The 23,465-nt window shown below is 45.4% G+C and overlaps 1 protein-coding gene across 4 annotated transcripts in view; it reads left to right on the top strand.

The window, feature by feature from the left end:
• NEK10 (NIMA related kinase 10) overlaps positions 1 to 23,465 on the top strand; it is a 185,989-nt gene that overhangs the window by 75,206 nt on the left and 87,318 nt on the right. For all 4 annotated transcript variants that reach the window (XM_061585967.1, XM_061585968.1, XM_061585969.1 and 1 more), the window contains one exon: positions 9,248 to 9,323. In XM_061585967.1, coding sequence (XP_061441951.1) covers positions 9,248 to 9,323 — 76 coding nt within the window. The remainder of the gene's footprint in view (positions 1 to 9,247; positions 9,324 to 23,465) is intronic.

The following is a 23,465-nucleotide window of genomic DNA, read 5'->3' on the forward strand; positions in this document are numbered from 1 at the left end:
GTTTTCTGCCTCATTTTCAGGGCATTTGAAAAATTATTGAGGATTTAGAGTTGGTGTCAGACTTTGAACTTTCTTTATTGTTGCAAGGTGACCAAGGGTAGTGTAGGTGTCCCCCCCCCCAGTAAACATTATTCCAGCACTCTGCAACCTCCCTGGCTGTCTGTACTTCCTGATCTGAAAAAGTCCCATTGGAAGAGTAACCTCATAATGTCTTCCCCTGGGCTGCAATAGAAGCCTAGGCACCTGGGAAGGCTGCGGAGTGTGGACCACTGGGGAGATGATTTGTAGAATGAAAGAAAGGACATTCACAAGCACTCCTTGGCCATCTCACAAGTAAGGTAAGTGTATGAAAAACCTGCACCAAACGTTTCTCACCCCTTTGTTAATTTTCAAATGCAATTTCTTTTTCTTCCCAATTGATGGATTGGAGAAATTTTTATATAGTACTAATTCTAACACTATTCATATGTTATGTCCTCCATGTTATGTACAGATATGAAAAATTGTCCAAATGGAAAGCAAGCATAGTAACCAAGTAATCATATCAGCCTTGTGCAAAAATATATTTATATGATGTTCTATTCCATCAGTTAAGAAAAAAATGGACTATAATGCTTCCTAGAAAAGTAGTTAAAATAGGAGTCAGGTTGTACTAAAGCATACGGCCACTGCATGGTGCTCTTGCATTGTGTTTAGTAACCTCTCTTTTTGCTCATCAAACCTTTTGCAGCAGGGGATTTCTATAGCTTTTGCAACATGCCCAGAATAGCTCCTGAAAGATATTAGCATGAAGTGAAATAGAAGGCAAGTTATTCCAGCTTTTCTTACTTGGTATTCTATTACTGGAAAATTGCAGGGCATTTTTTTTTTTTTGGCAGAGCTCATACCAGAACAGAAGAGAAAAAATTATGTTGAGTTTTCTGGATAGTGTTGCAGCCTCTTAAAAAGTTACATCTAACTAAACTGATCTAAACATTTAAAACCAACACAGGTGAAAAAGCATTTCTAGAGTTAGAATAGCGTTCCCAGTGGTTGTTACATATATCAAGAGTGTGGCAAACAGTTACTTGATCAGATTGTCCTGTTTTGACAGAACTAAAGTTGGTTCCCCTTCAGTGTTTTTTGCCATCTCACACCTCTTTTCCTTCCTTTCCTTTTTAAAAATGCATTAAATATTGAATAATAATTAAATGATTCTATGAATAAGGGTAATTTAATCTGTTTTGTAAATGGTCTGAAGTACTACTACTAGTAGTTATGATATTACTGTTGCATATTAATGGGAAAATAACAGAGCAAGAGACTTAAAGGAACATAACCACAAAACAGAATGCAAATATTAGCATTAACAGGGTCATTCCTGCTATGATGCAAGGTGAAACAGCTGCTTCTGACAGCAAATTCTAGAAGTGATGACATTTCCCTGTCTCCAGTATCCCTTTCTGTGTGTTATTAAAATAAAATTAAAAATTATCTCCAGTCCAGAACCAGGGCTTGTCATTTTTTACTTTTTACAGTACAACCAAATAGGCATGGTACTGAGCTTGGTTCAGTGTAAAATGACCTTTTCAAAGTTTGTCATTAGAATTAACTAATAGGTATAATAGGTCACTGCTCCTTAAGGAAGTAAATGGAAGAATCATTTGATGACTTGGACACCAGCAGGAAACCAAGATACTGTATTAAACTCTCAGTTCTACCACATTTTCCACCTCCGTTTGAGCAAATTAGGATTTGTCATCTTGTTCTTAGCCTTCCTTTTCTAAAATACATCTGAGTACGTATAGTAGTTTTTCCCTCTTCTGCAGCTGATCTGGTGCCTGTTTGCCCAGAAGTGAATTCCACTGTTGCTATGGGATTTGCTTCCAAAAAGTGTACATAGGCTTGCAGCCTTAGGGTGCAATCCAGCGCGGCAGAGGCTGGCAGAAGCAAAACCAGCAGAAGAGACCACCACACTATACCTCCATTCAGGAGCCGCTGGGAGGGGAGGATGCTGGCTGCACCAACAGGGCTCAGCGGAAGGAAAATAAAGTCATGTTTCCTTCCACCACCCCTTTTCCTGGCATATCGGCTGCTGGGACTGAGGGCCGCAGGACTGAGCTGAATGGGCTCAGGATGCAGCGTAAGTCCCCCTGCCCTCGGTTCTGCCTGGACATATCCCCGGAATGCCCCATTTTGGGGCCTTCTGTCAGCTCCAGTTGCACCAATCTTGGTGGAGCCAGCTGGGCCCCTGCTGCACCTGGGTGGTGGCAGAGTTGTGTGGTTGTGGTTGTGGCTGTGCCCAGCAGGGCGTTCTGCTGACATAGTCTGACTGTACTGCCACCCTTCCTCCTCCCTCCCATCTCCGTGATATTCTATATCCCCTTGGCCTGGAGGATATGCCAGTTGGATTGTGCCCTTAGAGAGGTAAATATTGTTATGGGCTTGGGGGTTGAGATGGATGGTTTCTATGAGTCCCTTTCCAGCCTCTGATTTGGAACCTTATACTTGGGGGTGAGAAATCCACTCTGCTGGTCAGATGAGTTCCCTTTATTAGTCTAATAGAGTGGCCAGGTGAGTTAATGGGCCTGTCAAGTGCCCATTAACTGGTGAATGAGCCAGGGAGATCCTATTGTTATTGAAACTCTTCAGAAGAGCCCCCCACCCCTTCCTGAGGCCAAGGAGAGGCTTGTGTTTTTTGTTGAGTCTGAGAGAAGGCCGGGAACTGGAGGCAAGCAGAGAGGCTGGCTCTCTGCATCATGGCTTTAGGGTGCCTCCTGTAAGCCTGATGGAAAATGCAAGATCTGTTGGACTGCTGATGCTTTGAACCCCTCCATCCTAAGGTCAGATTGGAATGTGTGTAAATAAACAAACCATATTTCATAAAGACACCACAGTCTCCACTGACCTTTCCAAGGAAACCAACTCCCTGGGTAAGTGCAGGGACCCCTGGAGATCTTTCACCGCTCAGAGATTGAGGTGGCACGCAACAATATATTTGTGTAAGGCTATGTATGTTGGACATGGAAGTGTTATGTGAACTTCCATCTTAAGATGTGGAACTTTATGGAGGAAGCTTATTTTAAACTAGCAGTCTCTTACCCAGTATTGCTCAGGAATTCTAAGAAACCAAAAAAAAGTGTAGTTTTGAAATCAATGATTATAATCAGTGCATAGAATCATAGAATCATAGAGTTGGAAGGGGCCTTGTAGGCCATCGAGTCCAACCCCCTGCTCACAGCAGGAAGTCCACAGCTAGAGCATCTCCCGCAGATAGCTGTCCAGCCTCTGCTTGAAGACATCCAGCGAAGGGAATCCCACCACCTCCCTAGGTAGTCGGTTCCATTGCAGAACTGCCCTTACTGTCAAGAAGTTCCTTCTAATGTCCAATCTGAATCTACGCTCCTGCAACTTAAAACCATTAGACCTAGTCCTACTCTCTGGGGCAGCAGAGAACAAATCTGTACCCTCCTCTATGTGACAGCCCTTCAGGTACTTAAAGAGTGCAATCATGTCACCCCTCAGCCTTCTCTTCACCAGACTGAACATGCCAAGTTCCTTCAACCTTTCTTCATAAGACTTGTTCTCCATACCGGCTATCATCCTCGTCGCCCTCCTCTGAACCCGCTCCAACTTGTCTATATCTTTCTTAAAATGAGGCGCCCAGAACTGAATGCAGTATTCCAGATGAGGCCTGACTAATGCAGAATATAGTGGGACTATTACTTCCCTCGACCTGGAAACTATAGCTCTGTTTATGCAGCCCAAAACCGCGTTTGCCTTTTTTGCCGCAGCATCACACTGCTGGGTCATGTTCAACTTGCGATCCACTACAATTCCAAGGTCCTTCTCACACGCACTACTGCTTAGCCAGGTATTTCCCATCCTGTACCCATGCATTTTGTTTTTGTGGCCTAAATGCAGAATCCTGCATTTGTCTTTATTGAATGTCATTTTATTAATTTCAGCCCAATTTTCTAGTCTATCCAGGTCCCTTTGGATTTTATTCCTGTCTTCCATTGTGTTAGCTATCCCTCCCAGTTTCGTATCATCCGCAAACTTCATAAGGCTTCCCTCCACTCCATCATCTAAGTCATTGATAAAAATGTTGAAGAGTATCGGCCCCAGGACAGAACCCTGTGGCACTCCACTCGAGACCTCCTTCCAGTCCGAAGCAGAGCCACCGACGACCACTCTTTGAGTACAGTTTTCCAACCAGTTGTGAATCCACCTGACAGTATTTCCATGTAGTCTGCATTTGACTAGTTTGCTAATCAAAAGGTCGTGGGGGACTTTGTCAAACGCCTTGCTGAAATCTAGATAGATGACATCTACAGCATTTCCACCATCTACTAAGCTAGTGACCTGATCAAAAAAAGAGATGAGATTTGTTTGACAGGATTTTTTCTTGACAAACCCATGCTGGCTCCTACTAATCACAGCATTGTCATCTAGATAGTTGCCAATGGACTCTTTTATTATCCGTTCTAATATCTTTCCCGGTATTGAAGTCAGACTGACCGGCCTGTAATTCCCCGGATCTTCCTTTTTACCCTTTTTAAAGAGCGGGACGACGTTTGCCTGTCTCCAATCCTCCAGCACCTCTCCCGTTCTCCAGAATTTCTCAAAGATGATGGCAAGAAGTTGACTTCCGGGAAGGGTGACTTAGCCTGTGCCTGCTCTTGAGACGGGCTCCTGCCTCAAAAGAAGCTTATTCAGATATATCAGTCAGATTTTTTCTTTTTTTGACTGATTAAACTTCTCCCGGGTAGGGAGAAACGAAGAGATTAACCTCAAAGCCTATTTTTGTTGGGATGACCAGATCTCATTAATTTATGGGACGAGGTCCAGCCGACGAAGGTGGGACGGATTTTTAACAACAAGCTCTATCTGGAAAAGCGAACGTTCATCTTATCTTCTAAGAGAGAACGCACTAACAGGCAAGCACCCTTCTTTCTATATTTTTCTTTTACTTGACTTAAATTGTTGCTGTTTAAAAGAGATTTGCCAGATTGATCGGTTTTTGACATCTCACTGGGGAGCCATAACTTCTCTCTGCTACTCATTAATTAATAGCTTATCTCTGTTTTTGTTGCAAAAAGCTGTCCTGGATTTGCATTCTAAAGATATACACAGAAGAGGGATTTCTATTCCAGATTTTTATTTTGAAGAATATTATATTGTCTGAGACTACTCTCTTTTTGGTCTATTTTATTTTGACGAATCTGTTTTCTGACGACCGCCATTAATTGTTTCGATCCTGGGAACTGCATTTTGTTTACTTAAACATGGAGAGATAAGGCTGTCTGCTCTGTTTATACTGTGATGTCACCAAGTTTGGAGTATTAACCCAATTGTTGCTGAAATAAGAAGTGGTTTTCCTATATTTTTCTTTTAAAATGGCAATTAAGAAAGTGGCTGAGAAGCTGGAAATAACTATGTTTCAGAAAATAATGGATGAGATTGAGATAACGAAACAAAACCTGCGACAGGGTTGTAAGGAGCTGAAAATTGAATTGAGTAAAATGAAGCAGGAGATTAAAGATATAGGGGTCCCTGTGAGAGAGGTGACCCTGGAAGGGGTCCCTGTGAGAGAGGAGACCCCGGAGATTGGAACAAACGTGGAACAGGAAAAAGATTTGGAGTCTATGGACTTTAGAAACAAAATTTATTGTTTGGAGACACAGGAGATTAAAGACATAGGGGTCCTTGTGAGAGAGGAGACCCTGGAGACTGGAACAGGGGTCCCTGTGAGAGAGGAGACCCTGGAGACTGGAACAGGGGTCCCTGTGAGAGAGGAGATCCCGGAGATTGGAACAAACGTGGAACAGGAACAAGATTTGGAGTCTATGGACTTTAGAAATAAAATCTATTGTTTGGAACTCAATGTTATCTCTGAAGAAATTAATGAAGATTCTAGAGATAAAGTTATCAATGGCATGGATAATCTTCTGGACTGGAATGATGTGATGGAGCCCAATATAGAGAAAATCTATGGAATTAACTGCAGCCATGTGACAATGGAAAAACTTTCAAGAGATGACCCAGTGTATTTTGAAAAAAAGAACAGAGATATGATTTTACAGCAGTATTTCAGCAACCTATTCAGAATGGATGGCAAGAAAATATTTGGGATAGAGGTAATTCCCATCAGACTCTTACTATATGACTATGGCTTTGACAGCAAGATTATTATGGAATACTGATAATGGAAGATTGGATACTGAAATTACTGGACTTAACAAGACTACTGAAGATGGAAGATGGAAAATGGAACTAATAGGGATAATAGAACAATGGCTACTGAAATTACTGAACCTAACAGATTCTGATGTGATGGATTAATTGAAATGTTTATTTTGACTATGGTTATGACAACAAGATTATCATAATTAGTAATGAGATGGATTAATCGATATGCTTATCTGGAAAAAAAAATTGATAGATATATTTCTTAAAGAATTGAAACCTCTCTTTGACTTTTTGTGGAAAGAATAAAGTAATGTTTATGAGATTTGATGATTAAGTAAGATAACTACTGGAGGAAAGTGATTTTATAATATGACTTAAGAGACAGGATTGTTATATATTATAGACTTATAACTGATTTGATCTTTGACAAATGGGAAGTCAATATTTTACTCTTTATTTTTTATTTTTGTTTTTTTTTTCTTTTTTTCTTTTTGTTTAACTATTTTTGATTTTGTTTTTTGTCTTTGAATGTTTTATGATTTTGTCTTGTATGTTTTATGAAAACCTGAATAAAAATTATTGAAAAAAAAAAAAAAAAAGATGATGGCAAGAAGTTCCGAGAGTACATCCGCAAGTTCCTTCAATACTCTGGGATGCAGTTCATCAGGCCCTGGAGATTTGAACTCATTTAGGTTAACTAGGTATTTCCTGACTATCTTCTTATCAATCTCAAACTGCAATCCCGACCCCTTACTGAGATTGCTACTGATGCAAGGTTGCACACTGTTCCCTTTTGGGGAGAAAACGGAGGCAAAATAGGCGTTGAGCAGTTCTGCTTTTTCCTCCTTATCTGTCAACATTTTGCCATCCTCACTGAGCAGCAGTCCCACCGTTTCCTTGGTCTTTCTCTTGCTTCGAACATATCTGAAAAACCCCTTTTTGTTGTTCCTCGCTTCCCTCGCCAGCCTCAGCTCATTGTGGGTTTTAGCTTTCCTTACGCTATTCCTGCAAGCCCTAGCCGCTCATCGGTACTCTTCCTTGGTGATGCGTCCTTCCTTCCATTCTTTATACATGCTCTTTTTTACTTTTACCTCCTCCACCAGACTTCCGTGTAGCCACATTGGCTTTTTCCGATGTCTTCCATTTTTCTTCCTCTTTGGAATTGTTTGCGATTGCGCTTTTTGTAATACGTTCTTCATGAACTCCCACACTTCTTGGGCTCCTTTTTTCTTTAGTCTATCTAGCCACGGGATCCTACCCATCATTTCCCTGAGCTTGCAGATTTGATTCAAAATGGCATCCATTTTTATCCAAACATAAACCTTCACTTTGATCTCAGGAATGAACCATCATGCAAAATTTGATTAAGATACCTTAAGATGTCCAAATGCATGGCAAACCAACACACTATACAGTAGATGATACCAGATACCAGGATGGTTATGAAGAAACCACCCTGTGATGGTTTCACATTGGTTGAATGCAAGCTCCTCTGGCTAAACTGTGATGCAAATGTGTGTAAATTTACATTGTGCTCCTGAATTTGCAAAGCAATCTGATACCCAGCTGCTGCTGTGTTGATATAGGTGCTGGAGGTGGAGCCTGGCAGGCAGCAGCAAGAAAATAAAAATGTAAGAGCCCTGCTGGATGAGGCCAAAGGCCTATCTAGGCCAGCATTCTGTTCTCACAATGGCAAACCAGATGCTTCTGGAAAGTCTGCAATCAGGGCATGAGTGCAATAGCTCTCTCCTGCTGTTTGCCTGCCCCCCAGCAGCTGTTATTTGGTGATATACTGCCTCTGATACTGGAGGTAATAGATAGTCATCATGGCTAGTAGCCATTGACAGCCTGATGCTCTGTGAATTTCTCTATCCTTTTAAAGCTGTCAAAGTTGGGTACCATCACCACTTCTTATGGTAGTGCATAGTGTATGTACTGTGTGAAGCACTTCCTTTCTGAAGAAATGCCATGCCCATTTGCTCCAATTATCAGTGCTGGGGTGGCCAAAACCTCAGTAGGTGAAGGGGGGGTAGTGGGAGTAAATCCCTATATATAAGGGTAAAGCAACTTCCTGGCTTCTCAGTCTCTTTCCTTCTTTTGACAGAACTAATGTAATGCTTTGCCCTGAAATGAGAGTTGAAGCATAATAGTCCACTGACAAAAGATTTTTAAATGACGCTTTCAAAGATCACACTCACTATATTACCCTAGGATTTGGCTTCAGGGACTTGCTGCTTTTCAGCTGCTGCCAAGAACAGTAGCTGATACAGCTTAGATTAAAGTCAAAAGTTGCTTAAGTAAGTGTTTCTATAGTTGTTACGTTGTTGAATTTGGCATCTGTTCAGTTCTAATCTTCATAAATGGATTTTGATATATATTTAAACTGTTTTCCATTTCCAGGCTGGTGGCACAAGAGCATCGGACTAAACAAATTCTATAAGCATTACATTTTGGTATTGAACCAGGTTACTGTCTAAAACCTGGCGTAAATTGCACACCACAGGAAGGCAAACTACAGCTTACTGTGAGTGAGCAAGCATGCTGCTGCACACTACTCAAATTGCACTCACATCCACTCTTTTTTTCCCAAGCTGGGAGGAATCAAACCACACTGCTGGCTTAGTACTACGTGTGAATTAGCACTCAGGGTTTGTTTCTCCCCAAACCAACCATGAGAGGGAGTCAAGAACAAGGCTTGGTTTCCTCTCATGGTTTGTTTGGAAAGAAACAAACCACAAACACTGATTCACTTGTAGCTAGCACTGTGGATGCTTTCTTCCAGTTTGAGACAGGAAAGTGTGGGGTGAGTGCAATTTGAGTAGTATGTACCAATACACTAGCTCATTCACAATAAGTCATAAATTGGTCTTTCATGACATGAAAACCAGGCCACCATATCTCATTAATAAAGAACAAAGGCAAGAGTGGAAGATGAGCAAATATTATGGTGTGTTGCTTGATAATGTAAAAATGAGGGTGAGGGGTATCTTTAGCAATAATGGACCTTTGTCACACTAGCTATAACAGTTGAAGCTTTTGAAGGAAAACTAATTTGCTGATTCTTTTTTAATTCCAGCTGACTTTGGTCTTGCAAAGCAAAAACAGGAAAACAGCAAGCTTACCTCAGTTGTTGGAACTATTCTGTACTCCTGGTAAGAAAAAGGTTTAATTCTAGAATTTGGTGCTGTGCATTGTCTTCAAAGCATAATAGGAATTTTTAATGCATCAAAAGCTATTTTAATATTGCTGGCTGGAAGTCGCAATGGATTGGTTCCTACTGGGCTCCTACTGGGAAGAAAGGCGAGGTATAACTTTAACGAATGACTGAATGAACGTAATAGAAATTCATTAACAGACAAAAAAACTTTGCCGTTTAAGAACGTACCTATAGCTGACATATTTCTATCAAAATTTAAAAAGCAGGGAAATTGAGCAGCTATAGTGAATGCACCAGGGGAGCAGGAGACTTGACCTCCTCTCTGAGATATTGTACTGCCCTACACACTTGTAAAAATGCAAACACAATTTGGGTTGGCCTTTTACAGTCCAATCCACTTCCTGTGTAGCTTGGAAGAATTTGGTAACATGTGCCCCTGAGCATATGGTGAGTGGTGGCAACACCTACAATCAGGACTGCATCTCCAAAGATGGAGAAGTACATTTTTGTATGTTTGCTGGTGTTCTTCTTACTTTGCTTCTTTCCTGTGTTACCACTGTTTCTACAGAGAATCTAACCTAGAAAATTATATTTCATTATTCATCCTAGAAATCTGTGTCAAATTTATTTTTATTAATTTCAAAGGCTTTTATTGGTCAATGGTCATATGATGGTGAAGACTGTTGTGGTGCTAAATTTGTTAAGCAGAGAGTAACAGCGGTCTGAAATGCAAGTGTTCCAGTGTGCGTGTGCGTTTACCTAAGAAAGCAGGCTTTTACTCTTCATTAGGATCACTGAGACTTAAGACTTAGCAAAGTAAGAAAAGCTACTTTATTTATAGAAATACATAGTAGATAGGAAGGCATACCTAGTTCTAACTAACTAAGTTGGAGGCCAATACTCAGGCGTGCGAATTGCCCTCATGGCTAGGAGAGAGAGAGCAGAGACAAAGGCGTCTCCTCACTCCCGGACAGTTGGAGAAGAGAAGAGATGAAAGGGTGGAAGGAGGGGGGGCAGGTAAGCTTTCCTTAAGACGTATCAGTCTAACAGCCGGAAGGAAGTCAGTCAGAGCATCACAGGTAAAGGTAATGAAGCCTATCCATCTGGAGGACGCTAACTCTATCTCCCTTCTGGAACATAAACAAAAGAACAAAACAGGAGTTGCTCTTGTGCCACTTCCAACAAAGACAGCCTTTTGTGTTTCAAACTGGAGGTTATGTTCTATTTCTATTTTGGGTGCATTAACAGTTGAATCTGAAACTGCAGTTTGATGTAAATTCAGACTGATTACGTTGCTACTTAAGCAACTGCCCCAAGATGCATGTTTTCATCCTGCTATGCTTAAACCACACCACTTAAGGAAAGGTGGGCATGGTCAATTACAAACATAGAGCACACCTAGAAATGTGCTAGTATATATTTTATCTCCCACTGTTTTGTCTTGTACAAACTGAGACAGTCCTCATTTCCACTGGAGACTATTCTGCAGAATAGTCAGTGCCAATATTCTGCAGTTGTTTTTGGAGTCTTTTAGTGTACGTTTTTGTTGCTGTGCTTCACATATTCACAGAAACAGAAGCAAAAGAAAATGATTTCCTATAGGAAACTTCACTAAAATTGCAGAGTAAGTCAAACACATTTAATGTGACTATCTGAACTATATCAACTTTCCTAATATTCTTGCTTTCTCCTGCTAAAACAAGATCAACACTGTACATGCACATTTGCATGCTTTTTGAGTTCAGTGGGATTTACTCCTGTGCAATCATGCATAGAATAGGTAATACTGACCATGAAGGAGGAGGAGGGGGAGGTGACAGGAGAGGAAAGGAGAAAGGGAGGGGGAAGGGAAAGAAGGGGGGGAGGGGATTGGAAGGGGAGGGGGAGGAAGAGGTGAAGGAAGGGGGAGGGAAGGAACTAGAGGGAGGGGATAGGAGGGGAGGGCAGGTTTGATCATTTGCACGCTTTTTGAGTTCAGTGGGAATTACTCCTGTACAATCATGCTTAGGATTGGTGAAACTGAACATGGGGGAGGGGCAGGGAGGGGCAGGAGGAAGGGGGGAGGAGAGGAGATTGGGTGGGTAGGGAGTGGGCAGAGGGAAAGCCCCTTTCCTTTCCAAAAGGAAAACATTGTGAACAGTATCATTGTTTTTCACCATTTTCCCCAGGTTTTTATTGTACAGCAGGCACATGTTGTCTCCCACCCAAATTTAAACCAAATCCGTCACTGGCCACATCTACAACAGACCTTTATTTCACTTTAGACAGTCATGACTTCCCCCAAAGAATCCTGGGAGGTGTAGTTAGTGAAAGGTGCTGAGAGTTGCTAGGAGATGCCCTCTTCCCCTCACAGAGCTTCAGTCAGAGCGGCTGACTGTTAAACCACTCTGGTCATTGGAGCTCTGTCGCTGGAATAGGAGTTTCCTCTCAGTACCCTTCACAAATTACACTTCCTAGGATTCTCTGGAGGAAGCCATGACTGTCTAAAGTGAAATCAAGGTCTGGTGTGGGTGTGGCCCCCTGATTAGGCAAGCCCAGAAGCTGTGAGTCTGGCTTTTAGAACACAGTTGATTCTTACTGAGCATGCCCGGCCTTATCATTGAATTCAATGCTAAATTGCTTAAATTAATTAAAAATCAGCCAGGCTTTTTTTAAAGTTTTAAACTGCAGAAGATGGTCAGAATATGGGGCAAGGTCAGTAACAGGATTACAGGTACTCTGTGAACATGGCTGATTTTTATTTAATTTCAACAAATTATGAGAACTCTGACAGAACAAAGTCCAAAAGGGGTTTGGTTTCTCTCTCTTTTTACACTTTGAACTCTTGATTCTCTCTGACTGTTTTGTGTATTGCCATGAGAACTTAGAGGGTTGTTAAGCAAGCATTTCTGAGTTCAGGGTTATTAGTTTTGTAAGGCTTTGTTTTGAAATGAGCTTTTTGGAAGCAGTACAATAACATAAGGGGTATTTTCAATTTAACATGCAAAAACTCCATGCTGGCTATAGTATGCAGCCACTCTTGTGGCTGTATACAGGGCCGGCGCCAAGAATGACTGGGCCCTTGGGCACCAGCTTGCCCCAGGCATGTGGCTCTTGCCTGTTTCACCTACCTCTCTCTTGCCTCTTGTTGCTGCACGTGCTGCGTGCACAGGGCTACCATCAACCAAGATGGCAACGGAGGCTTCTCTAAGGGGCTGATGTCCCTGTCGCCATTTTGGTTGATGGCATGCATGTGCAGCATGCTATGCACGTGCACATGCCTGCTATCAACCAAGATAGCGGTAGGAGCATCAGCCCCTTAAAAAAGCCTCTGCTGCCATCTTGGTTGATGGCAACCCTGCACACGCAGCCTCAGTAGACAGGAAAGACAGGTAGGTGGAGTGAGCAAATGGGTGGGCGACCTGAAAGCTCCCTCCCTGCCTCAGATTATGACAGGGAAGAGCTACTCCCCCACCCTGGCTGAGGGCCCTGCAGCCCTCGTGGCCCCTGAAGCTGATTAAATCATTCGACACCAAGATATAATCTATGTTTTGCTAGATAGTGCTGGAGGACATTCCTCAATAGGGATGACTCCTCCTACCGGTTGTGACAGGCAGGGTCTCAAAGCTTCTTGGTATCCTCTCCCAGGGGAGGAGTCATCCCTCTTTCCAGATCGACCCTGCCTGTGGTCAGTGAAGGCTGGGTGTTTATTCTCTCCTCTCTACTCTCAGAGCTTCTTCCTTTTGTTTTCTGTTTATCCCTCTTAGCGTCTTTTCATATGCTAATTTTCTCATCTCCTTACGTTTGTTTTACTTACTCCCTGCCTGTTTCCCTCCCCTTCCCTGCCTTCACTCTGTGGGTCTGGGGCTTGTGAGGTTAGGCTGAACCTGGCAGGGTTCACAGGCGTTGGAACAGAGTCTGAAGAAGGGCGGAGTGCGGCTAGCTGCAGTGTACCAGCAGTAGCAGCAGCTGCCCAGACGGGAGACTCTCCCCTCGCTCCGCGGAGCCATGTTTCTACAATGCTCGTGTTTAGCGGGATCGTGCCTTCTGGCTCCCCCCCATCACCAAAGGCTTGCCTCATCACCGGAGAGCGTCTCAGCAGGAGCTTGATCAGCGCCCGCTAACACGGCTCGCCTGTGAAGCGACTTCCTGCGCTTTTCCTCAGCGTCAGAGAGTCAAGGCCACCATATTATGGCCTCACCCGCTTCCTCTCCGCCTTCCCACCAAGAGCCCTGCCACGTGGGGGAGGCAAGGGACCTAGAGGAGTCACGGCAACCAGTCTTTTCTCCGTCCCAGAGCGTAGACAGCGGGGGGATGAATCTTCTAGATAAAGGTGTGGATGTTCCCCCCCCACTCTCAGTTTCCCAAGTTCATGACCTGGGTTAAAGAGCTCATTGCTTCTAAAATCAGTGGCTCCCTCTCACATGCACTTAAATGTAAGAAGCGCAGACATTTGAGGAAGCGTTCCCACAGGGGAAAGCAGAGGCACTTATCCCCCTCCACGGACTCCAGCAGGGAGGATGGGCATGACAGCTCACCTTTGAGAGACAGCCATTCCAGGTCCTCTTCCCTTTCCAATCAAGTTGTGAGGCGGGGGGGCTCTCCCCCACCCACCTCCATTTTACATAGCAAGCCCACTAAGGTCGCACCAAGGGGTGACAAGGAGCCCCCTGGTTACAGTGTGCTGGGGGGGTAGCAAGGCGATCCTCCTCACAGACTCATGCAGGTTTCTCATCCTCTATGGCTCAGGCTCGGCAGGCGCAGGCACAGTCACCCAGGCAGGCCCCTATCCTACAGGCGGTGCTGTCAGATTCCAAAGACCTACTCGAGCAGGACAGGGAAGAGGGGGAGCTTTCTGGTGAGGACATGGAGGTCACCCAGACGCAACCCAGACTCTTTGCTCCAGAGGTTTCTCAGCTGCTCCTTTCCAAGGCCCGCAGAGAGCTGCAACTGCCAGAGACTGAGGTGGGAGGCGAGGCACCCACTCAGTCAGCCTCGGCAGGTGCAAAAAAGGCCTTCCCCTCCATGGACACTAAGCAGGCTTCAGTTCCTTTTCCCCAGGTGTTTGATGACGTGTGGGATGCTGAATGGTCATCACCATGCAAACCAAAGCCACCTGCCAAATGGGCAAAGAAACATTACGTCTTTGCCGACAGGATCATGACAAGACTGCATTTTCCCACAGTGGACCCGCCTATTGCTGCCCTTGCTAGCTCTGCAGTGATCCCAACAGAAGGGGAGGGGGACCTAAGGACCAGTGTGACAAGCGAGTCGAAGGGGCTCTTTGCAGGAGCTTTGAAGCAGATGTAGTCAGCTTCAGAGCTGCAGCCACTTCCTCAGTTTTCTCCAGAGCGGTGTTTATGTGGACTGAAGAGTTGGGGGCACGAGACGATGTCCCAAAATTTGTGAAGGATGGTTTAAAGAAAATGGCGTATCCCTCAGCTCTGTCAGCTGACATATCCATGGACGCTCTACAGTTTGCGGCGCGGTCTATGGCTGCCTCCACTGTGGCACAGCGTAACATTTGGCTCAGGCAGTGGGCAGTGGACACAGGGTCACAGACCCGCCTCACTGCCCTACCCTTCTCAGGTTCTAAGCTATTCGGGGAGCCTCTAGAGGCCCACCTGGTGGAAACTAGGGACAAGAAGAAAGCACTCCCTATGGCCAGAAAAGAGGAACAGAAGGGCAGGCAGAACCGTTTTTTTCGTTCCTCAAAACAGCGCTCTAAATTTCGCAGTCAGCCTTCCACCAGGCTTCACCGGGACAGACAAGACAGAAGGGTGGACACGCTTCCTCCACTAAATTGGGAGGCACCTCATTCTCCTCAGGGAGGAACCAGAAGGGAGTCCAAAAGGGCTCCTCCTCCTGACTGGCGGTTCCCAGAGGCCTCTCGCAGAGTGGGAGCAAGGCTTCTAGAGTTTGCCCCCTGCTGGAGAGGCTCAGACAAATGGGTGCTGGACACGGTGCCCATGGGATATGCCATAGAGTTTGTTCGCATTCCACATGGTTGGTTTCAACCCACCCCAAGGTCTCAAAGGCCGGAGAAGCACCTGATCTACCTGGAAGCTATTCAACACCTGCTGAACATCCGGGCAATAGAGCCAGTAGTTCCCTCAGAGAGGAAATCAGGTCTATTCAATTTTTTTCTTAGTCAACAAAAAGAATGGCGATATAAGGGCTATTTTGGATCTCAAGTGGATCAACAGGTGGGTGGCCAGGAAACACTTCAAAATGGAAACCCTTCATTCCATAACTGCAGCCCTAAGAAAAGGGGATTGGCTGACCTCCGTGGACCTCTCCGAGGCATATCTACACATTCCAATTTGCAGACAGCACAGACGCTTTCTCCAGTTTTCATACAACAGACACTTCCAGTACAGGGCCTTGCCATTTGGCCTTTCCTCAGCAACAAGGGTTTTCACCAAGGTGCTGGTTGTTATGGTGGCACATCTCAGAACAATGGGGATATGCGTGCATCCCTATCTGGATGACATCTTGGTGAGAGCACCATCCAGGGACCAGTCACACACAGATACCCATCTCACTGTAGCATGGCTCCAAGGGCTGGGCTTCATAGTGGACTTGGAGAAGAGCATGCTGACCCCATCCCAAACTATTCCGCACTTGGGGGTGGTCTTGGACATGTAAGAACAGAGCTCTGGTGGTGGCTGGAGCCTCAGAGGTTGGCCCAAGGAGTCAGCCTGGAAGATCCTCCATGCATAATCATGACCTCAGATGCGAGGCTCACCTGGACCACAATTTAGCCCAGGTAACATGGTCTGCAATGGAGATGGAGCTCAATATAAATATATTGGAGTTACGGGCCATCAGACTGGGCCTACAGGCCTTTGCTCCAGAGATCAAGGGGAAGCATCTCCTCATATGCACCGACAACTCATCTGCGAAAGCTTATGTCAACAAACAAGGGGGCATGAGATCGAAGGGCCTAATGCTCAAGGCGGAGCGTCTATTCAAATGGGCGGAGCGGCATCTTGCCTCTCTGAAGGCCAAACACCTGGCAGGCACAAACAACTTTGTAGCCGACTGGGTCTGCAGGACAGCAATCAAGGAGGCGGAATGGCAACTGAACCCAGCAGTTTTCCAACAGGTGGTGCACAGGTGGGGAGAACTGGTAGTGGATCTCTTTGCCACACCTGCAAACACACAGCTAGACAGGTTCTTCACAAGAACTCCGTGTCACCAGGCTCAGGGCACAAACGCCCTAGTTCCGCAGTGGCCACAAGGTCTCCTGTACGCCTTTCCTCCGTTTGGGCTGATACAACGCACGATCCAGTGGGTTCGGACATTGAAGGCAGAAATTATTCTAGTGACACCCTATTGGCCCCAACGTCCCTGGTTTCCGGACCTACTGAACATCTCAGTCGAGACACCCTGTCAGGTACCCTTTCGATCGGATCTTCTGATTCAGGGACCAGTCTGCCATCCTCAACCAGAGCTGTTCTGGCTAACAGCCTGGAGACTGAGTGGTTGTGGTTGAGTGGTAAGGGCTTTAAGGGGAAAGTGCTTGACATGCTACTGGCCTCATGTAAACAGTCCACGAACAGGGTTTACTTGTCCACGTAGAAGGTTTTCTTGTCCTGGTGCTCTGCAGACACGGTGGAACCTTGGTCTTGAGATGTTAAGGGTCCCCTAGGGTTTCTCCAGTCGGACCTAGATAAGGGTCTGAGCGCAGCCACAATCAAGAGACAAGCAGCAGCTCTTAGTAGTATTTTGTTATGCCTGCCCCCCCACTTTCCTCCGACCCATTCCTTAAATGTTTTTTAAGAGGGGTGACACTGGTTTCCCCACCAATGATTCACAGGTTTCCAAACTGGAACCTTAATTGGGTGTTTGAACCAATGGCTACCTGCCCCCTGAACCTCTTGACATTCAAAACAGTTTTTCTGGTTTCCATTACATCAGCACGCAGAGTTTCCAAGTTGGAGGCATTATCTTTGGATCCTCAACTGTGTGTGTTCCACCAGGACAAGGTTGTCCTCCGACCAGACCCGGCATTCCTACCTAAAATCAACCTTCAAAAATGAAGGTTCTCCCTTCATTCTGCCCCGCTCCCTCCTGTGCCCCGGAACGTAGGTGGCACTCCCTTGATGTGAGGAGGGCTCTTTGTTTCTACCTGGATCGTACCTTAGAGTTCAGGAGGTCTGAGGCCCTCTTTGTGGCCTTCTCTGGGAAATCAAAGGGGTGTAAGGTGACGACCTACTATAGCACATGCATATGAAGCACTGGGTAAGGAACCTCCATTGGGTACCACAGCACACTCAATTTGGGGGGTGGCAGCTTCAGCAGCATTTATGGGGGGGTTCCCCATAATGGATATCTGTAGGGCGGCTACATGGGCTTCTCCACACACTTTCATCAGGCACTACAAAATAGACTCATTCTCATCAGCCGATGCTGCATTTGTCAGGAAGGTGCTCCAGAAGGTGTTGCCCCCTAGCTAGAGGAATCCTACCTGGAGTTCTGGTACTCTGCTCAGTCATATCCCTACTGAGGAATGTCCTCCAGCACTATCTAGCAAAAATGGAAATTTTACTCACCATGAATTTCTATTTGTAGATAGTGCTGAAGGACATTCCACCCACCTCTCATTCCTCTGCTTCAACCTTCTGGAGCGGGGAGGAGTGGGGGAGTTAGGGCTTCTGCCAGTGCCTTACATTTGCACACGTTGTTTAGTATTGTGTGTCTTCCTTCCTGTGTGACCTTTCCTCCAGCATGTTGGTTCCGTGTTGGTCTGTCACTTTTCTTCAGCTATTTCCTAGTATAGACTTCCACTTCAGGGACGTCTGAAAGGCTGTGGATATGGGGCCTGAGGAGTGTTCCTGGCTCTGTCAGTTCGGTCTGGTGAGAGGGACGACTCCTCCCCCGGGAGAGGATACCAAGAAACTTCGAGACCCTGCCTGTCACGACCAGTAGGAGGAGTCATCCCTACTGAGGAATGTCCTCCAGCACTATCTACAAATAGAAATTCATGGTGAGTAAAATTTACATTTTTCCTTTTATGGAAATGAGATTTAATCAGCTTTGGGCCCATGCATATCCCCTACTCTCTGCATCTTTTTCATAACTGTAGTGAGGAAATTGAAAGCTTCCACTTTTGATTTTAAACTAAGCTCACTTCCCCATGACATCCAGATTTAGGGAACTGTGGTTTGTTTAAATGATGGTTTGAGAACAAGCAAGGATGCGAAACTATGGTTTGATTCTCACTTGTTCTCACTAACCATAGTGTAAAACAAATTACAGTTCCCTGTGTTTGGATGTCATGGCAAATAGTGGTTAGTTTAAAATTGAAAGTGGCAGCTTTTTATCTTCATAAATGCAAAAGAGGAGGATGTGGGAACACATGAGCCTGAAGCTTGCTACAGCTTGTTCTAATAGCAAGAAACTTTTCCTATTATGTCTGAAGTGGGCCAATATAAAGATGGGGACATCACAATATTAAACTGGACTGGGTCAATTCTCTCTCTCTTTAAATTATTGATTAATTAACCTGTTAATAAATTACAACATTTCAGTATAAGAGATATCTTTAATTTAGCAACCAGTATGTGTTGTTATAAGTCTGCCACCTCTTGTTCAAAGTTCATTTATTTATTATCTCTTTTTCTAGATCATCGTTCATCCCAAGGGATGTCAGGGTGTGCCAAAAAATACCATGAAAACACTATATATCTTTACATATAAACTTGTGCAGATGCCATTAAAATGAATGGCAGTTGCTTCTCCTCCATCACACAACTAAAAGAATATGTGATGTGGGCAGTCTGCCTGGACACTTGTACACTTGATAGCCCAGTTTATTCAATTTCCCTCTCCACTTGTTTTGAGGGTAAAAATTGTGCTAATTGGGGTATTACTAAAAAATTCCTAATAAGGAGTGCTAGCATCTCACATTCCTTTAGGTCTCGTAAATTCTACAGAGTTGGTGAGCACATGCCGTGGCCAGAGACAGGAAATACAGACTGATCTTTGCCTGTTGAACATGCTCCTACTTTCCTGTCTTGAATGTGTATTGTTGTTATGCGCCTTCAAGTTGATTATGACTTCTTATTTATTTATTTTTTTATTTTATTTTATTTTATTTATAGACCGCCCATAACGAATAGCTCTCTGGGCGGTGAACAGCAGAGTTAAAATACAAAGTTACAATAAAACATACAAGGTCACAACAAGGTAGAGTAAAAAACATTGAATATAAAACATGAACGTTAAAATGCCTGGGAGTATAACCAGGTCTTAACCTGGCGCCTAAAAGAAAGTACCGTAGGCGCCAGGCGTATCTCCTCAGGTAAGCTGTTCCATAGTTCGGGGGCCACCACAGAAAAGGCCCTGGATCTAATAACAATCCTCCGGGCATCCTGATGGGTTGGTACCCGGAGGAGGGCCTTAGATACTGAACGAAGTGAACGGGTAGGTTCATAGCGGGAGAGGCGTTCCATCAGATATTGCGGTCCCACACCGTGTAAGGCTTTATAGGTCAAAACCAGCACCTTGAATCTGGCTCGGAAACAAATAGGTAGCCAGTGCAAGCGGGCCAGGACAGGTGTTATATGCGCGGACCAATGGGTCCCCGTCAACAACCTGGCTGCCGCGTTTTGCACTAGATGAAGTTTCCGAACGGTCTTCAAGGGCAGCCCTACGTAGAGCGCATTACAGTAGTCCAATCTAGAAGTTACCAGAGCGTGAACAACAGAGGCGAGATCGTCACTGTCCAGATAGGGGTGTAGTTGGGCTACTAAGCGAAGATGGTAAAAAGCATTCCGTGCCACCGAGGCCACTTGAGCCTCAAGCGACAAGGAAGGGTCAAAAAGGACCCCCAAACTACGAACCTGTTCCTTCAAGGGGAGTGTAACCCCATCTAGAACAGGCTGAACATCCACCATCTGGGCAGGTAAAGAGCTCACCAACAGTGTCTCAGTCTTGTCTGGATTGAGTTTCAGTTTATTAGCTCTCATCCAGTCCATTATTGCGGTCAGGCAACGGTTCAGCACATCAACAGCCTCACCTGAAGAAGGTGAAAAGGAGAAGTAGAGTTGCGTGTCATCAGCGTACTGATGGCAATGCACTCCAAAACTCCTGATGACCGCACCCAGAGGCTGCATGTAGATGTTAAAAAGCATGGGGGACAAGACTGACCCCTGAGGGACTCCACAATGGAAAGTCCAGGGTGTCAAGCAATATTCCCCAAGCACTACCTTCTGGCGACGATCCGCTAAGTAGGAGCGGAGCCACTGCCAAGCAGTGCCCCCAACTCCCAACTCCGCGAGCCTCCCCAGAAGGATACCATGGTCGATGGTATCAAACGCCGCTGAGAGATCAAGGAGAATCAACAGAGTCACACTCCCCCTGTCCCTCTCCCGACAAAGGTCATCATACAGGGCGACCAAGGCTGTTTCGGTGCCAAAACCGGGCCTAAAACCGGATTGAAACGGATCCAGATAATCGGTTTCATCCAAAAGCGCCTGGAGCTGGCCGGCGACCACCCGTTCCAAGACCTTGCCCAAAAAAGGGACATTCACCACCGGCCTGTAGTTGTTCAAAACATCTGGGTCCAAAGAAGGTTTCTTCAAAAGAGGTCTCACTACTGCCTCCTTGAGACTACCAGGGACTACTCCCTCTCTCAAGGAGGCATTTATCACCTCTTTGGCCCAGCCGGTGGTTACAGCCCTGCCGGCCTTCACCAGCCAAGATGGGCAAGGATCCAGGACGGACGTGGTCGCCCGCACCATTCCAAGCACCTTGTCCACTTCCTCAAGCTGCACCAACTGAAATTCATCCAACAATGGAGGACAAGACCGCGCTCTGGACACTCCAATGGAATCATCTGTAATAACATCAGAGTCTAAGTCCCGACGGATGCAAGCAATCCTGTCTTGGAAGTGTTCCGCAAATTCGTTGCAGCGGGCTTCTGATGTTTCTTTAGTGTCATGAGGGGCAGAATGTAAGAGTCCTCGTACCACCCTAAAAAGCTCCGCTGGGCGGCAAAGAGATGATCTAATGGTGGCAGCAAAGTAAGACTTTTTTGCCGCCCTAACCGCTTTTACATACGCCTTAGTGGAGGCACTCACCAAAGAATGACTGCATCCATCAGGAGTTCGCCTCCACCTGCACTCTAGCCTCCTTCTCTCTTGCTTCATCACTCTCAGCTCCGGGGTATACCATGGTGCTGTTTGAGTTCTGCACTGAAGGGGGCGTGCGGGGGCAATCATGTCAATGGCCCGGGTCATCTCCGTATTCCACAGGTCAACCATGGCCTCGACAGGAGCGCCAGTACTATCAGCCGGAAAAACTCCCAGAGCACTCTGGAAAGCAACAGGATCCATAAGCCTCCGGGAGTGGACCAACTTAATAGGTCCCCCACCTCTGCAGAGGGAACGGGCTGTCGTGAGTCCAAAGCTCAGCAAGCGGTGATCTGTCCATGACAATGGGGTAGATGAAAAATACCCCACCCTCAGATCACCATCTCCATGACCAGTGGCGAAGATCAAATCAAGAGTATGTCCTGATACATGCGTAGGGCCAGTAACAACTTGAGACAGCCCCATGGTTGTCATGGAGGCCATGAAGTCCTGAGCCGCCCCGAACAAGACAGCCTCGGCATGAATGTTGATATCTCCCAGTACCACCAGTCTGGGGGACCTCAACAATACCTCCGAGACTATCTCCGTCAGCTCAGCTAGGGAAGCCGTTGGGCAGCAAGGTGGGCGGTACACCAACAGTATTCCCAATCTGTCTCCATGGCCCAACACAAGATGAAGACACTCCAAACCAGTCGCCGACTGGACAGGGTGCTTGGTGAGAGAGAAAAAACTCCGATAGACCACAGCAACCCTGCCTCCCCGGCCCTCAGATCTACCACAGTGCTGCACCGAATACCCAGGTGGGCAAAGCTGGGAAAGAGCAACTCCTCCCTCCTCACCCACCCAGGTCTCGGTAATGCACGCAAGGTCAGCGCCCTTTTCCACAATCAAATCGTGGATAAGGGGGGTTTATTAACGACCGACCTAGCATTTAAAAGCAGCACCTGGAGATCCGAGAGCTGGCTGACAGTACAACCAACAATCCTGTGGGTATGAGGAGAACCGGAACAAGGCACAGACACGACTTGTCTGGGACGAGTTCCCCTTACCTGGCACGTTCTCCTCCCAACACCGTACCTCCCATTACCCCTCACAACGTTAATTGGGCCCCCCGAAAAACTCCTTGCTAAACCCGAGGTATGTTCTCCCAGGCACATCTTAGAAGAAAACTAACACAACAAAACACTTAAACAACATAAACACAAAGACACACACACATCCACTCAATCTCATTCACACAACAACAGACAACAGACAACAAACAAACACCCTATGAATCAGCGACCTCCAAGAGCATCTGTTATGAACCGCCCTGTTCAGATCTTGTAAGTTCAGGTCTGTGGCTTCCTTTATAGAATCAATCCATCTCTTGTTTGGCCTTCCTCTTTTTCTACTCCCTGCTGTTTTTCCCAGCATTATTGTCTTTTCTAGTGAATGAATGTGTATTAGTTGCCCAAAATATAATTTAGCCATTATGCAGGCAGCTGCTATTTTATTCAGGCTATTAAGATTCTTAGGATATGTTTGGCACTTCCGGGAAGGGTGACTTCGCTTGTGCCTGCTTTTTGAGACGAGCTCTCGTCTCAGAAGAAGCTTTTTCAGTTTTAAAATCAGTCAGAACGTTCTTTTTGACTGGTAAAGATTTTCTCCTGGGCAGGGAGAAACGTAGAGATTAACCACAAAAGCCTGTTTTTGTTGGGAGGACTGGATTTCATTAATTTATGAGAGAAGGTTCAGCCAGCAATGCCGGACGGACTTCCAACAAGCTCTAACTGATTAAGCGACACGTTTATCTTTTCTTCAAAGAAAAACAGACTTTAACAGGCAAGCATCCTTCTTTCTATTTTTTTTCACTTGGTTTAAATCGTTGCAGCAAAAAGAGATTTGTCAATGAATCAGCTATAAACAATTTCTGGGTGAGTTATAACTCTTCTCTTTTATTCACGAAATTAAGGAGGAAAGAAATTGAAAAAGCCTATCTTTGTTTTTATTGCAAAAAGCTGGCCTGGAAGTGCATTCTAAAGATGCAAACGGAAGAGGGATTTCTATTTCGAGGA

This window comes from Rhineura floridana, chromosome 10 (assembly GCF_030035675.1).
Source record: "Rhineura floridana isolate rRhiFlo1 chromosome 10, rRhiFlo1.hap2, whole genome shotgun sequence".
Taxonomy (NCBI): domain Eukaryota; kingdom Metazoa; phylum Chordata; class Lepidosauria; order Squamata; family Rhineuridae; genus Rhineura; species Rhineura floridana.